Source organism: Poecile atricapillus, chromosome 3 (genome assembly GCF_030490865.1).
Source record: "Poecile atricapillus isolate bPoeAtr1 chromosome 3, bPoeAtr1.hap1, whole genome shotgun sequence".
NCBI lineage: Eukaryota > Metazoa > Chordata > Aves > Passeriformes > Paridae > Poecile > Poecile atricapillus.
This window is the reverse complement of record NC_081251.1, coordinates 34,521,845-34,539,460: the sequence shown is the minus strand read 5'-3', so window position 1 is coordinate 34,539,460 and position 17,616 is coordinate 34,521,845. Positions and strand designations below refer to the sequence as shown.

At 39.0% G+C, this 17,616-nt stretch overlaps 1 protein-coding gene across 1 annotated transcript in view; it reads left to right on the top strand.

Annotated features, from left to right (window-relative positions):
- Nucleotides 1-17,616, top strand: part of UBE3D (ubiquitin protein ligase E3D) — an 85,065-nt gene that overhangs the window by 5,449 nt on the left and 62,000 nt on the right. Inside the window, exons 4-7 of the mRNA XM_058836844.1 lie at nt 2,579-2,810; nt 6,970-7,039; nt 9,444-9,513; nt 10,356-10,464. Of these exons, the coding sequence (XP_058692827.1) occupies nt 2,579-2,810; nt 6,970-7,039; nt 9,444-9,513; nt 10,356-10,464 (481 nt within the window). The remainder of the gene's footprint in view (nt 1-2,578; nt 2,811-6,969; nt 7,040-9,443; nt 9,514-10,355; nt 10,465-17,616) is intronic.

Here is a 17,616-nt window from a genome sequence, read left to right as displayed (position 1 = left end):
CCTTGCCATGCAAATGTAATGCAGGGGAGTGGTCATAGCACCAAGCCTGCTAGGGTTCAAGAAGCATCTGGACATGGTATGAATCTCCAGCTTGTCCTGTGCAGGGCCTAAAGTTGGATGCAGTGATCCTTGTAGGTTTTTTCCAACTCAGGATACTCTAAGATTGTATGATAATGATTGGTACTGCACAAATATTCCACTGAAAAACTTATGGCAGGAGAAATCTAATTACACTTTTCCTACTTAAGTAGTGTTAAGCCTGACAGTTAACTGTCAAGCTGGGATATCCCAAGATTTTTTAACAGGCAAATAAGGGAGACTGCAGTTAAAGAAATGCAGATGTTTTTTCTTTGTCTCTGATGGAATTTAACAGTTATATGTTTAAAAGTCTAAAGTCCATTTTACTTCCAGTTTTCAGTATTTTCAATAGACAGAATGGTATTACTGGGTATTAGTTAATAATGACATTTGGAGTTACTTTACTTAATCCAGTCTTACAGGAGTCTCTGTGATCAAATACTTATTTTAGCATTGAAGATCATTTAAGAGTTATATCTTTATGGCAGGGCTCTTATAGACTAGTGCTTAACTTCAAACTTCTTAAAGATAAGTTAATTACTTACTCTTCTGGTTGGAATCTGAGAACTATCTACATCAGGAGATTCAGCCTGGCTAGATTAGACACTTTCAGTGGAAAGCTGCTCCTACAGGTCCCAACCTAAGAATTGTTTGTTGCTCTCTGACTGTGTAGGCAGCCTAAGTGTCTATCTTCAAATAGAAAGTCAGTTGTTATTAGGAGCAAGTTTGGGGAGATATGTCACCCTGATTTCTAGGTTTTATCATGTTATTTAGTAGCCTCAATTTAGTCAATACTTAGTAAACCTCAAGTTGGTTTTGTTTTGTTTGTTTTTCTAGGAAGGCTCCATTTTTATTAGTATTACATTTTTCCAGTTCTGGTGACCCAGGATATGGCTTTCCACCCATGAGTGTCAAAAGCCTAAAATACAGTGGAAATGGTATATTTTCTGGATAGCTCAGAGTTAGGAGGAGTTTGTTTATGAAATTCCTACTGGCTGCAAAAACTGCTTTTGTCAGAAAAGAAGTGAAGATCTTTATGCTGTAGACTGTGAGAGTAAAGAAAGGTTGATGTAATGAAATAGGACAGCATGAGTCTGCAGTTTAAGGCAATCTCTTTTTTTCCTCTTGTAACAACATTACTGAGCAATACCAGCTTTTTGGTACTTTTGTGTAAAAAGCAATAGAGGAAGATTTTTTTTTTTTTTTCAGTATGAGTCCAGGCAGTGGAACTAATTGAAAAGGCTGATAAAGAATCAGTTATTAGGCCAACATCAGAACTAAAATCAGAACTAAACTGTCACTTTGGAAGAATTGAGTAGTATCTCAAGCAATATATAAAACCACAGAAAATGAAGACAGACATGGGTAGTGCTGAGAGCTGATCTTACTTAGTTTTGGTAAAGCTGCATCAGAGGATGAGTTATTCCAACTTTCATCTGCAGGTGGAGCAAGCAGAGTTTAAAATGTATTGTCTATTTAGGAAAAAAAGGATTTTTTTTAATAAAACATTTTTCTTTCACCCACCAAATAATTCAAAAGGGCCAAGAAGCTACAGTGGGAAGAACTGACGTATTCACAAAATGTTAGTCTGGGAACTGCAGGAAAGGGAGGATGCTTAACTGTTGGCTTAGCAGCTGTGTTTTTATTTGCAAAGTAGCACCATAAGCAAAGTTGTATTTGCAAGTTTTAAGTAAGGAGTACAATCAAGAAACTCTGGTGAAGATTTTAGGAGACAGCTGAAGAAATAGGGTAACCATTCCCTTTGAAGAGAGGGAAAGCATTCAAGGAAACTAGGCAGAGAGCAGAAAATGAAAACCCAATACAACTGATAATGAAAACAAGGTAGTATTTCCAGAAGCAGTATCCTTAGTCCATGCAGCTGCCCAGGAGAAAGGAATTTGCCTTTTTTGTATATGACTTCTGAAAGTTGGATCTCAGTATCTAAATCTAAATTAAGATTGAATTATCCTTTGTTTGTTGTTTTGTTTGTTTGGGATTTTTAATGAAGATGTACTGTGGTATATTTTTCAGGTTTTAGCTTTTTCAAGCCTGGTATCTGAAACAAAGAACATGCTGAATCTTGCTGTGTCATGAGTCTATTTCTGTTGGTTTTATATCAATATTTGGTGCAATGGTACTTTACAAGAAGTAATAATAAATATAATTGCAAATGCTCATAGTCATATTTTTCATGACTGGGTAGAACTGTTTTATTTCTGCCATGTGATTCATTTCAAGAGAGGATTATGTCAAGTTCTACCTTATAGTCATTGGAGATTCACCTTTTGGAAATGCTTCATCACAGACTTGGCAGGAAGCTCAGCCATTGCTTTCTCAGAATTCACCCAAAGGAAGTGCCTTTGGCTGGAAAGAGAGTCAAGCACTTCTTTTTGAGAAAATGCCATGCTTCCCCCACTACCTGTAGGAGCCTAAACTCTCTTTAAGTGTCTTAGAAATTAATTAGAACATACTGAAATATTTGTCTTTTCTTCCCTCCAAGGAAATTTCTCAGAGTTCTTCCTCTGCCGAGTGAAAACTGGAGTGATTTAGTTGAAGAGTGGTGTTGTCACCCTGACCCCTTTTCCAGAAGCACTTTGCACCCTCAGCATGGTGACTGTTTTGTTGGAGACAATTTTTTTCTGTTGAATTCAGGAGATGAATCACATCTGCCTGCATCTCCCCTGTGCTGCTCAGAGGCTGGACACTATGTTTCACATAGTGGCTCCAACTTGGTAAAGTATTTTCTTCAAATAGTTTTTAGGTGAACTTTAGGACTTTTTCATTGTAAAGCACTTCTTTTGTTATTAGTTTATATAATTTATATGTATTACAGAACTATTTTGAAGGTCATAGGGAGTTCTTCACATTCAGCTGTACAGAAGCCAGAAAATATTCTAGGCTATGTTTCACATTTTCTAAAGCTCACACCACAGTCTTGATATTGGCCTCAGTATGCAGGTAGAACTTAGTACTATAAATAGAAGCTACTTAATTATGTAGTTCTAAACCCAGATATTTTCCCCCAAAATTATCATGAGTGAAGGACATCACATAATAACTGATGGGTTAGGTGTTTGTTAAAGGGTAGTGGAGCAAAGAATGAGGTGGAAATAGATGTAACAATTATTTTTTTTCTCACACTGTAACTTGAGACATAATCATAACTATGATTAAAGAGAAGTTTGACTTTTTTTTTTTTTTTTTTATTTTAAGAAAGACTTGGAAATATCAGAATGTGTGCTTTGCATTTAGATGTGGCTACCTTAGGTTCTTAAAGCATAGTAAGGAAACTGAGTTTGTTTGACTGCTCTGTCTAGTGAAAGGAACCTGCCATTCCATATTATAGCTCTTCATGTTGATGTTTCTGAGGTGTTCCAGGACAAGATAGATTCATCAACCAAGTCTGTAGGAAGAAGGCTGTCATTTGGCTTAGAAACATCAAAATTTGTTGTTGCCCAGAAAAAACATTTTTAGGGGTGTGTATGTTTCAGTGGTGGGATAAAAGACATGAAGAAAGACAGTTCAGTGCTTAACTTTTGGACATCTAGCACTTATATAAAAATTCAAACAATGATCTTTTCTTCTGCCAGAAGAACAACCAGGAGCTCAGTTCACCAAAGCCTACCTTTCCATAAAGGCTTTTCTGTTAATCTACTGCTTGTCTGCATTTGTGCTGATGAAGATTGGACCTACACATGCTGTATTTTCTCCCAATACCAAGTATTAAAATGTCTACATTGCTGTCTTGACAATTTGTGTCTGTACACAATTGATGACTTATTCTGTAGAGATTTCCAGCATGAAACATTTAATCTCTTGAGAACCAGACACCCTGATTTCTTCCTGCTGCTCATAGTGATATGTATTATCCCCAGTAAGAGTCACCAGGATTCTTGCAGTTCACTGGCTGCTGCTGTGATGCTCCAAGCAATCCCTCTGCATGGGGAGCAGTTCTGTCCTTGTTCCCTATCTGTAAGGCTTGCAGCTGTGGTCCCTTGGGTTTCTTGTTCCATTGTTCTTTGAAAAACAGAATATGCAGAGAGGAAAATAAGTACTGATGCACTGTAAGGGTGCCAGCATGGCAGAAGCAGATTAATTTGGCTTAACTCTGTGACAATGGAGTTACTTCTTCTAAGTTTCCTTAAGAAGGAGGTGGAGTAGATGATACCAAATTTGCAAGAAGACAATGCTTTCTGCCAGAGGTTGCCAAAATGAATTCTCACATTTCAATAGTCATAAAAGAGATCTTAGAACACCAGGAATAAATATGGGAAGAGGCAGGGCACATGGGGTTCATGTTGCACACTTCTTCATCAAAGAGAATTTTTGTGAGAAAAGGATTGATTTGGAGACAGAAACATAATGAGGATCTGGAACAAAGATTTCATTGATATGTGGGTCGAACCAGGGTAACAGCAGAACTTTTGAATGAGGGAGGAGGCTGTTTTATGTCAGAAGCATACAACAGTAGTTTAGTGTGATGAGTTTTCATGTTTGCATCCTTATACTTGCATTGAAGTTGAGAATTTGTTCCTTGTTTGTGTCCAATCCCTTTTTTTTATCTTTCACACTTGCAATGAATTCTCATTTCTGTGTTTGCTTATTTCCAGCATCACTCAGTTGCCAAGCAAATGAGCACAACTGTTAGATCCAGCAGAAGCTAGACTAATAAGGAAAAAAAAAAACCCTCATACCGAAGTAGAAAATTCTTCCATAATATGAGTAATAACAAGTTACAGGAAAGACAGATTGCTATTGGCATAAATGTTCTCATTTTAGAGAATATTGTTGCAGTCTGCCCCAGTATGAAAGTTCCTTTTTAATTGCATTGCAGTTCTTTGGAAAGTGTTTGCCTATGACCAAAATAGTAGCTGGAATGTACCAGAGATGCTTAAACAATCTTTTCCAGATTCCAGAGGGACCAAGACAGCATCCGTCCATTGCAAACATATTTTTCACATCTATTAGTCTTCCAATGTAACATAGTTCTTAAATGTCACATGGGCTTGCAGCATCTTAATAGTATCTCTTGGGGAAAATATTTTTCCTGACACCATATCAGGGATCCTTAGGAATAGAAACAAAAACTATTAGGCTTGTGATCCACCTGTATCTTCAGATTGCCAGCAGCTGTAAGTTGTCAAATAGATAAATTGATTTAATTAGTTGAGCTAAAACTATCCCTTTTTCTATTGAAGCATGATACAACGACTTAGTGATGTTTTTTAGGCACAATTCTCAGTCAGCACCTGTAATGGTAGTCAGGAAAGAAATACTGAAGTTGTAGCTTTCAAGGAAGTACTGTGTATTCTGTACTTGTACTGTGCAGTATTTGTACCAGTTTCAAACACTGGCTTACACAAAAAGTCTTGTCGGTTTATCCTTGCTTTTCACACTGAGCAAGTAATTTCACTGCATATGTTTGAGAGGAGTAGCAAGGTAGGAACTGGGAGAGGGGATAACTGCATATGTACGAACCAGATGATTTTCCTGATCTCCATAAGAAGGAGACTGCACTTCCAACATAGTCAGCTCTCAGGCTTTTAGTTTGATTCTCTGGTTTTGACGGTCATTAAGGTAATATATGTATGTACTACTTTCAGACCAGAGCTCTAATGTGCTACACCCAGGTTAATAAGCCCACACAGAACCAGTTCTGAAATTTAGACTTTGGATTAAAGTAGGCATTGTGCTTACTTATTTGATGTATTTAATTTAAATATTAATACTGTAATTAGTAGGAGTCTTATTGGGTAGATTCCATATAGAAATAAGATTTTTTCAAAGGACAGTAATAGATGCACAAAGCTAAGACAAATATTCAGTGATGTTTTGGAGAATGTAGGGACTCTGTGAACTAGGTATTGTTATCCACATTTTTTGTGGATTTCTAATTTTTAATTAAAGAGCAATTTTTTTTTAATATTTAATTTTTAAAAGATATTTTTAATCAGTCCTTGATGACATTGCTTCCCCTGAATTTATGTAGACTTTTTGAACTTGTGTTTACTTTTAATATGTAAAATGCTTTCCTACAGTGAGTACCGAACTATATTATGCATAGTGTGACAAATGCCTTCCTTTTTTTTTGATACAAACAGGGTTGGAATTTCATAGCATGAACTGTGAGGGCATATGTTTGTTTTTTTCTTTTCAGCTTTTCCTAAACATTTGTGATTTTAGGTATCTCAATATCCCTCAGTTTTCTGTCTTCCATATGTTCTCCTGTTAGGTGTATTTTCATGCCACATATGGAAACTGTTTTGCACTTCTGACAGTTATTCTTATTCTTTGTAAATACCTTTTCTGTATTTGTTTGAATAGAGGGAGAAGGGTTGTTCAAGAACAGAATCCACTGCACCTTTCTGGAATATTGTGCTGTGTTGTGTACTTCAGCTGTTCCCTAGTAACTCAAAATAATCTGCAGACATTTTCTGCTCTCTGCTGAACGTTGAACTGGTATTCAACTCCTATAAAACTGTCCACAGTGGCTAGAACTTGTTACTGAGTAATGGTAGTCACATTGCAGCATACTATTTTATGTATATATTATGGAGTGCTTCATTTCAGGTGCATTATTTTACCCTTAGCACAATCGAATTTAGCTTATAATTTTATCATCCAGTCACTCAATATTACAAGATTCTCCTGTTAGCCATTACAGATTGTACTATGTGGATATATTGCCAGATTTTAAAATTAATATGAGACTTGCAAGCAAGTCCAAGTGTAGAAAGCTGAAGTAGTGAAGGCAAATATGTGTGCATATAAACATAAAGAGGACAGAAACAAATAAAAAGTTTCCTATCTGCTCTGTAAATTATGTTACAGCTATGCATTCTTTTTTCAGAATATCTGAGTGACATTTAAATGATATTTTTTGTCCTACAGAAGTCAAAAGAAAATACCAGAGTAATTTGTAAGCGCTGCAAGACAATGCTGGGAGAAACAGTTTCATCAGGTATGAGATGTCCAAACAAAACTAGACTTGACTGCGTTAGCCATTGAACACTGGAAGTTAAAAACACTGAAGGGAAGTGTTTTTTCAATAAGGTCCAGTAATAATTCCTGTGTATTTCTCTCATTCCCTTCTGGAACAGATGAGGTTGTTGCTTCCAGTGTCAGACCTTGAAAGTGACTTTCAGCAGGTATTGTCATTATCCTTGTTTCTGTGGCATATTTGGCTAATTCCAAACCCTTGGAAGACTCAATGCATGATTCCAATTTACAAGGAATCGCAGTAAAAATGGAGACTTGAGAAATTAGAGATTGCTTGTTTTCCTGAATAAGTGAAAGGTAGATTCAGAACTTGATCAACACAGCTACAAGCTGGAGACTGCCAACAGTCAGCCTGGTTTTGTGGGAAGGAAGCCTTTTAAAGAAACAGGTTATGTCTCATCCTCATCCAGTTATGAGCTGATGAGATTATCAGTTTAAAAACTGTAGTTATATTAGATCAGCAGCGTTTACCTGAAGTGGTGAAAAGATGAGTGTCTGGTTGTTTTAAAATTCAGCTATTAATGGAAGAGAAACAATGGTAAGACTGTTGTTAGCAGGGTTCATTATTTCTTTCTCTGTCTCTTCCACTGCATCAGTCAGTGGGAGCCTGCCTCATTTCAGAGATCTGGTGAATATAAAAACTTCTCAGAAAATACAAAGCCTGTTTAAGAAATGTCATAAGGAGAGACAAGACAAAAGGCCTTCTGTTACAGAATGTTCTGATTGTCCTGTAAAGGGATCTGAACAATACAGCTTTAACGAACCCAAATTTAAGGTACAATGTTTGAAAGCCCACAAAGCAAGATGTGACTTCAGGAAAGGAGTGCTGGGAAAAGAGCATGAATAACAAGGTCATGACTAATAAATCAGTGGGAATGGGGAAAGGCAGACACTACAGATGTGCAGGGATTTGGTATGGACTCTGCAAATGGCTGAAGTTAAATAGGCTATCCATTGTTTTGGCCATGTTCCTTCAGTAGTGCAGGAAATTTCTATAGAATTCGGAGAACAAAGTAGGTGTATAGTGTAAGTCTAGGCAGAACCATTTCTGTGAAAAGAAGCTAGAGGGCAAACTTGACTGTCATGCTTTGGTGCTTCCTCATGAGCAGGTATCAGTGTCTTGAAGATAAAGCAGGATTAGAGCAGTGTAGCTGTGGAGACCAGATTCAGCTTTGAGATTCCCCCATGGACTATTCCTTCCCCCAGCTCTATCCACATTTACTCGTATGATTTTTTCTTGGGAAATCACACCTTCTATCTCTCTGAAAGCAGACATCTCCTGAATTCCAAATACCCTTGTAGCAGTAGCACCAATTCCTTACTCAGGGTAATGGCTGAGGAGCTAGAGAGACTGAACTGTCTTTTCTTCCTGTCTCCAAGAACTCACCTAGCATGGAGCAGACTTAATAAAATTTAGAAGTGAAATATAATTTCCTAACAGTGAAGATAATTTCCCCATAAGTATTTACCTGGGGAAGGGGTGGGATTACCAAACCTTTGGAGGGTTTAAAACAGATCAAGTGTCTTCCTGAAATGTTTGCTTTCGTCCAGTTTTAATGGTATGTGTGGACAGAGATCAGATAAAACTCTTCCATCCTTAAAACATGTGGACCAAATGAATCTTCCAGTTGCTCACATACTGAGGCTTAGTAGAATGAATTTATTACTCTTAACCTGTTTTGCTGGCCTTCTAGTTAGGCTGTATTTGCAGCACAGACCCAGATCTTCAATATGATCATCTTTGACTTGACTTCATTGATGGGGATTAAATTACGTCCTCAAACACTTTTATTTAGTGTTAAAAGCTGTCTTAGTGGGGCTTTTGGTGAACAGTTACAGTGAAATTCAGAATGTATGCAGTGTTAATGTTGAGTGAGTATGATTTTTGTAAAGAAGTTCTGTTCTTCTCTTTGAGCAAAGAAGAAAATTATTCCCCCGTGTGAGCTGTTATTAAAACTGTCTCTAGTGATTCACTGCAGCATTACTAAGCAGCAGAGGGTACTAAAATACTTATGTAAGCTATGCTGATCTCAGTGCTTTAGGAAAGTTCTTTCAATACATCTTTCAGGTTTGGCTTGAGCTCTTGCTTGCTTGGTTTCAAGATGATTGTTCCCAGTATTAAACAAAGATCAATATGAATGAGAAATTGCTGATCTTGTAATTAGCTGGGAGCAGTTTTCTTCAGGCAGTGTGAGTTTTTTGTTATGGTTGCTTCTACTCCTACAAATCCAAGCAAAATATGATTATCTGCTGCACCTCTTAATTGACTACTGAACAAATGTTTAATTAGAATAGTGATATGGTGACTCACAGTCTAATAAGTTGGTTATTCTATTATAGTCGAAATATGTTTTTTGTCATTTTAGATACCATTAAATATTATGTCACTGAGGTGATTATTCAACCGGCTGAGGGAAGTTTCAGTCCAATACCAAGGTAACAAAATAATCAGATAATTTGCTCAAGTGTATGTTTTAGAAAAGATGCTAGAAATGCTCTAATGTTGTACTTTCTTGAATAATTATATATAATAACAGAGTTCAATTTTATGTAATCATCGTGGAATTAAGCATTGTGAAGGCAAAATAGCCTGAATTCACTCATGTACAGTTTTGTTTGCTCATCTTTGTGTGTGATGCAGGAGATTTTGTATAATTTGTCACAGTGTCGCACTATTCAGGTGATAAGCCAAAATAAAATACTTTTTTATTTTGAACTATTTAAGTTAGCACAATATCTGGTGACTAATTATGGAAACAGTAGTTTATGTCATGTAAAGTTAAATTACGTAAAGCTTGAAATGTTTATTTGGAAGTGAGACTTTTGAATTTTCAAGTAATTCAGTTTGAATTTAAGACTAAAATGAAACATAACTCGATCTAGCTAGCTGGTATCATGTACAATGGTTTAATCACAGTTCTTTCTTTTTGGGAATAATATTTGAAATATATGCATAATTCTGAACTTCGTGTTCATATGTGTAAAATATAATGGAGAAAAGCTTCTATTCAGCATTTGACAGTTGGTGTCAGCCAAAATAAAGGATGTGAAGCAATTTGGAATCCTGATCTATTAAAAAATTCCTGTTGCAGGAAATAAAAAGTTCTCTGGTTTTGAGTGAGAGGAAGATAAAGAAGCCCCATCTTTCTGTAAAATGTGGTTTTAGGATGTAGTGGAATTGAAGTATGAATTACTCATTTACCTGTAGCGCATCAATATGAATGATTGTCTGTGTAGTTGTTATAAAAGCATATGATATGTGGTTAATTCTTAAACAGGTCTCAGTTTGTACAGAGCATGGTTGCTCAGTGTCTTTTGGAATTATCATCTGCTAAAAGCACATTTAGATTCACCATAAAAGGAGATAATGGAAAAACCTATATTCTGGTAAGTTTTTAAGTCTGCATCTTGCTGAAGAAGTTTAACCCATGTATATCAGTTCCTAAAATGTATTATTCATGCTGTTAATTGTTGTATGTTTAAAAAATTAACAAATTCAAATGTTTGAAGTGGTTCTGAGGTACATTTGTTCAAGTAAGAGTATTCCTGAGTTTTTAATCTAATTAGATGTGCATGTAGAAATTTTATTGATACAGTAATGAAAGTGCTACCATAAGTAGCACAGAAATAACACTATTTTGTATCCAGAAAATATGGAAAGCTTAAGTTTTAATTTTTAATATATATTTCACCTTCTTGCTCCAGAACTTCTTTTCTTTAATCACCACAAGTGATTGAAATTGTATAGCATCTTCCACAAGCATTGTCTCAAGTTAGCAGGGACTATTAATGAAGTCAGTACATTGCATTGCGAAGTGAAGTGCAAACAGAAATAGAATTGCCTATTAAACTTAATGTTCTAATGCCGTTAAACTTGGTTAAGCTTGATATTTAGATGGTGACAGCTAGATTCCTCAAACTTTATGATTGATAGGAGTTACCTAAATACTGTACACTTAGTATAATCAGGGATGTTTCCTTTTATTTCTGAACTAAATATGGGTATAGAATTTGAATTTTCTAAGTTTATAGAAATAATTCATAGACATAAAGAAATACATGATTAGAGATTCCTGCCCTGGATAAACTTATAAATGCACTTTCTTGAGGCAATGTAATCACATAAACTGTTTTATATATGCATTGCCCAAGTTCTATGATTTTGGAACATCCAGATGCTGAGGAAAGTGTGTATCTGTTGTTTTTAAATAAATTTTAGTGCCAAGACAACATTTGTACAACCACTGAGAAATATCTCTTCTGTGATGATTAAATGAAGGTTCCATGAGCAGACCCATAATTATATATTGTCTAATTGAGGAGTCATTAAAAATCATTGTGACTTTTCCCTTGTAGCTTATCTGTTCCCAAGTTATGTAAAATTCCAGTGCTTAAGTCTAGTAGCTTAGATACAGCAAACTGGTTATTTTTTAACAGAAAAATCACTTCATTTAGTAGATTGCCATTACTCTTAGCTCTGAGCTGCATTTTTGCCAGTGTATTGATTAGAGGAGCAGGCTGAATTAGATAGGGGCTGGCTTCTGATTGGCATTTATCTCTTCTTTTATATTGGTTAGTTGTTAGTTTTTTACAGATGTTTTTTGTATTTGACATCAGAAAGTCCTTGCTCCAGTCCAGGGTGAGGTTCTGGCTGCTGTATACACATCAACAGCTGTTCTGGAGTCATGGGTTAAGTCTTAGGACTCAGAGGCCTTGTGGACACAAGTATAATGTAAGCTCAGTTTATATTAATGATTGTCAACAGGTAAACAGTAAAATGGGGGTGCTTGAAGCTGTGCGCACACAGCCAAGTTACAAAAGTAGTCTCTTCACTGATGCCCCGTGAATCAGCTGTCTCATTTGTTTGTTTTGATAATGAGCCAAAGATTCTAGTTCACAGTTTTTGGCTTACCTATGTGAATACACACAGCTTAGACTGTGTAGGTGATAATTTAGATTAAGGTTTCTCACAAGTATTTTTAATTATTTTAAACCACAAATAATATGTATACTTATTTTCTTCATTTTCTCTAAACTACAAATAATATGTATGCTTATTTTCCTCATTTTCTCTGTATGTATCACTTTACCAATTAATGTTAAGTTACACATGTTCTGTTGTTCAACCTATATACTACTTGTGTTTTGTTTTGTTATAGTTTTAAGGGATGTCAATAAAAAAAAGTTTCTTGGTTTCAGGGGAAAAAAGTGATACATACAGATATCCTTATTTGTCCTAACTATATCTCTTCCCTCTTCACATTTGTGGATCACTTGCCTCCTCTCTTTGCTCCACTCTTGAAGGGTTCTCTGCCTTGTAGTTGCATGACTTAGAGGCTAAGAATAAGAGAAGAACAGCAAACAGATAGGGAGATGGGAGAACACCAGCAAAATGTTACATTATTATTCAGCATAGCAGCATCTCAGTAGATACCTATTTTTTTCTATACTATAAAAAAGTGTAGCTTTGAAAGTGGTAAATAAGTAGTTTTCTGTATAGATACAGGGAATTCATCACATGGATGGGATCAACCTCATAAGCCCTAGGAAGATTATGTCTGTGAAAATCAAAAAGTGTGCAGTGGTTTGGACTCTTTGAACACTATCTCCAGTCTTTCAGTATTGAAGGAAAGATGTTTTTTGGAGTGGGATTAGGCTGTAAAGTGTTTTGGAAGTGAGGCAGCTTGTATTTCAGGAGTGAGCAGAGAGGGAGTTGGAAGATATCCCAAGGAAATTAATGCGTAACAAAATGGCAGAGACCTGTCAGTCTGATGATTGTCCCTGTCTTGAAGGACATGAGCAGAAACGATTTGCATTTGTTAAGATTGGAGATGGGATGGAGGTTGCACTGGTCAAGAAGTGAGATAATGAGAACCTTACTGAGACTTAGCTACCCAGCTCTCTTATCTTTATTCCTTGTGAAATATGTGGAAATCACGTCTTTACCTGAACACTCGGAGTGTGAGAACAAAATAGCTGTAAAGAAAGATATTTGCATTCGTGGCCTGTGTGATGATGAAAATAATGGTAATGTCTGCAATAATTAAGAAAGAACTAGCAGGGAAAAATAAAAGATTTTGGTTTTTTTTAACCTATGTTAAATTCAAATTGATGCATAATTGTCCACAAATTGATGCTGGAGACTCAGGCTGAAATATAGGAAAACTGATCACAGAATTTAAATTGTGGTATTTCAGCTGTTTGGTTCAAGTCCCATGAAGTATAATTGGGGTAGATTTGTTGCAACTTTGCTCCAAATAACATCTTTTAAGTCTCCTGACAAAATTATTTGAAACCAAATGAAAACAGTGAAAAGAAGACCAATAATCCCCCAAGTACTTTTTTTTTTCTGATTCTGTCGTTTCAGAAAAGGTCATCAATGGCATTGTGAATGAATTCTACGCTTTATGTATATTTTTATCTGTAAAGGTTCTTTTCTTACTGGAGGTAATATGGAAGGAATTTGGTTGTACAAACTCATCTGTAAAGAGGTAGAAAGAAAGGAAAGATTGCTGATTGTGAGTAAGATAGTTGAAAGCAAAGCTCAAAATATGAAACTGTGTTAGCCAGAAATACATATATAAAATTCTTAGTCAACACACTGAGCCAGGGTGAGCAATTGTTCACTCAGATTGTCCTAGTTTAGGGCAAATTAGGGAGGAAAACTCTAAATGGGGATTTCCCCAGGGAAATGCCCCTCTTCACTTTCTGGTCCGGGAAAAGAGAGGGAAAAAAAATTCTTTGGAGAGAAGTGGAAAAAGCTGTTTATTTAACAGAAATTGAGTAATATTAAATAATAGTAATAAAACCTCTTGCTGTTCGATGGGGTGGCAAATCTAGGAAGAAAAGTCCTTTTCATGTGGTGAAGCTTGGCTCGCTCAGGTTCTTATCAGTCCCTCCGGCGCTGGAAAGTGCCGAGGCCCAGGGCCCGGTGGGCCACAGGCTTGTGAGCTCCCGGGGTTTGGCTGGGTGTTCAGTCCAGAGCAGGCTTGCACAGATCCAGAAAAAAAGGAAAAAACAAAAGTCCGGGGAACTCTGCCTCAGCTAGCTAAAACTAACTAAAAACCAGGGAGAAGCTCTGTCCCGCTGTCTGTCCGTGCTGCAGACAACACAGTCCAGGAGCGAGATGTGTGGGAGTGATGTTTTCTTTAACACAAACTGCGGCTCTTTCTACCCCCCTCTCTTGCTCTCAGAGTCAGTCTTAAAGGTGCAGAACTTAATATATAACATAAACTAGACGATTGGGGATACCAGTATCATAAAGTCACCCTAGGACATTCCACCCTTTATCCCCATATCGTCAACTTATTATCAAAATTAATATATATATATTTTAACTCTACAACACATACATTATATACAGACAAGGGAATTAATTCATGATTTTTGCCCAACCATCAGATCTCCCTGAGGTACACATTGTGTTGTTCCATCTTTCCGCATTATCCACCATGTGCAACTCGGTCCCTGAGCAAAAACAACCCCACGAATGGGTTTGTCTGCACTTGAAGTAGAATTGATCCAAACTGTCTTTCCTAACAAACCTCTGAGGTGTACTGCTGGGACTTTGTCTCCGTCTACTATATGTAGGGTCTCAGATTGGGCTGGTCCTGCTCGGTTGGTGGAACCTCGGGTGTTAACTATCCAGGTGGCCTTTGCTAGATGCTGCTCTCAATTTTTGAAAGATCCCCCACCTAACGCTTTCAAGGTAGTCTTTAACAGTCCATTGTACCTCTTCACTTTCCCTGCAGCTGGTGCATGGTAGGGGATATGGTACACCCACTCAATGCCATGTTCCCTAGCCCAGGTGTTTATAAGGTTATTCTTGAAATGAGTCTCATTGTCTGACTCAATCTTCTCAGGGGTGCCGTGCCTCCAAAGGACCTGCTTTTCAAGTCCCAGGATGGTGTTTCGGGCTGTAGCATGAGGCACAGGGTAGGTTTCTAACCATCTTGTGGTGGCTTCTACTATTGTGAGCACGTAGCGCTTGCCTTGGCGGGTTTGGGGCAGTGTGATGTAGTCAATCTGCCAGGCCTCCCCATACTTGTATCTGGACCACCGCCCACCGTACCAGAGGGGCTTCAACCGCTTGGCTTGCTTGATCGTGGCACACGTCTCACAGTCATGGATAACTTGGGAAATACTGTCCATGGTTAGATCCACCCCTCGGTCTCGTGCCCACTTATAGGTGGCATCTCTACTCTGATGACCTGAGGCGTCATGGGCCCATCGAGCTAGGAACAACTCTCCCTTGTGTTGCCAATCTAAGTCTATCTTTGACACCTCTATCTTTGCAGCCTGATCTACCTGCTCATTGTTTCGGTGCTCTTCATTAGCTCTACTCTTGGGAACATGGGCATCTACATGACGGACCCTCACAGACAGTTTCTCTACTCTGGTGGCGATGTCTTTTCACTCATCAGCAGCCCAGATTGGCTTTCCTCTGCGTTGCCAGTTGGCCCTTTTCCACTTTTTCAGCTATCCCCACAGAGCATTGGCTACCATCCATGAATCAGTGTAGAGATAGAGTTTTGGCCACTTCTCTCTTTCAGCAATGTTCAGGGCCAGTTGAACAGCTTTGAGTTCAGCAAGTTGGCTTGATCCACCTTCTCCTTCAGTGGCCTCTGCGACCTGTCGTGTGGGGCTCCATACGGCTGCTTTCCACTTCCGGTTCATCTCTACAATGCGACAGGAACTATCAGTGAACAGAGCATAGCGTGTTTTTTCTGCTGGCAGTTGGTTGTATGGTGGAGCTTCTTCAGCCCGTGTCACTTGTTCCTGCTCCTCTTCATCAGTGAGACCAAAGTTTTCACCTTCCGGCCAGTTTGTAATTATCTCCAAAATCCCAGGGCGATTTGGGTTTCCAATACGGGCGCGCTGTGTGATGAGGGCGATCCACTTGCTCCATGTAGCGTCGGTGGCGTGGTGGGTAGAGGGAACCTTTTCTTTAAACATCCACCCCAGCACTGGCAGTCGGGGTGCCAGGAGGAGTTGTGCTTCTGTGCCAATCACTTCTGAGGCGGCTTGGACTCCTTCATAGGCAGCTAAGATTTCTTTCTCTGTGGGAGTGTAGTTGGCTTCGGACCCTCTGTAGCTTCGGCTCCAGAATCCCAGTGGTCGGCCTCGAGTCTCCCTAGGCACTTTCTGCCAAAGGCTCCAGGACAGACCATGGCTCCCGGCTGCAGAGTAAAGCACGTTCTTCACATCTGGTCCTGTTCTGACTGGGCCAAGGGCTACAGCATGAGCAATCTCCTGTTTGATCTGAGCAAAGGCTTGTTGTTGTTCAGGGCCCCACTGGAAAGTGTTTTTTTTGCGGGTGACCAGGTAAAGAGGGCTCACGATCTGGCTGTACTCAGGAATGTGCATCCTCCAAAAACCTATGGCACCTAGGAAAGCTTGTGTTTCCTTCTTGTTGGCTGGTGGAGACATTGCTGTAATCTTGTTGATGACATCAGTAGGAATCTGACGCCGTCTATCTTGCCACTTTACCCCCAAGAACTGAATTTCACGAGCTGGTCCCTTAACTTTGCTCTTCTTGATGGCAAAACCGGCTTTCAGGAGAACCTGGATGATTTTCTCTCCTTTCTCAAAGACCTCTTCAGCCGTCTTTCCCCAAACAATGATGTCATCAATGTACTGCAGATGTTCTGGAGCATCACCCTTTTCCAGGGCAGCCTGGATCAGTCCATGGCAGATGGTGGGGCTGTGCTTCCACCCCTGGGGCAGTCGGTTCCAGGTGTACTGCACTCCCCTCCACGTGAAGGCAAACTGAGGCCTGCATTCTGCTGCCAGGGGAATGGAGAAAAATGCATTGGCAATGTCAATAGTGGTGTACCACTTTGCTGCTTTGGACTCCAGCTCGTACTGGAGCTCCAGCATGTCCGGCACGGCAGCGCTCAGCGGTGGAGTCACTTCATTTAATGCACGATAGTCCACAGTCAATCTCCATTCTCCTTCAGATTTACGCACAGGCCAGATGGGGCTGTTGAAGGGTGAGTGGATTTTGCTGACCACCCCTTGTCTCTCCAGTTCTCGGATCATCTTGTGGATGGGGATCACAGCATCTCGAGTTGTTCTATATTGTCGGCGGTGCACCGTCGAGGTGGCCATTGGCACTCGCTGTTCTTCTACCTTCAGGAGTCCTACTGCAGATGGGTTCTCTGACAGTCCAGGCAAAGTGTTCAATTGCTTGATGCCCTCTGTCTCTACAGCTGCTATCCCAAATGCCCACCTAAGTCCCTTTGGGTCCTTAAAATACCCACTTCGAAGGAAGTCTATGCCTAAAATGCATGGGGCCTCTGGGCCAGTCACAATGGGGTGCTTCTTCCACTCATTTCCAGTCAGGCTCACATCAGCTTCCACTAAAGTCAAGTCCTGTGATCCGCCTGTCACACCAGCAATAGAAACAGATTCTGCCCCTACATATCTTGATGGGATTAGGGTGCACTGTGCACCAGTGTCAACCAAGGCCTCATATCGTTGTGGTTCTGATGTGCCAGGTCAACGAATCCACACAGTCCAAAAGACACGGTTTTCCCT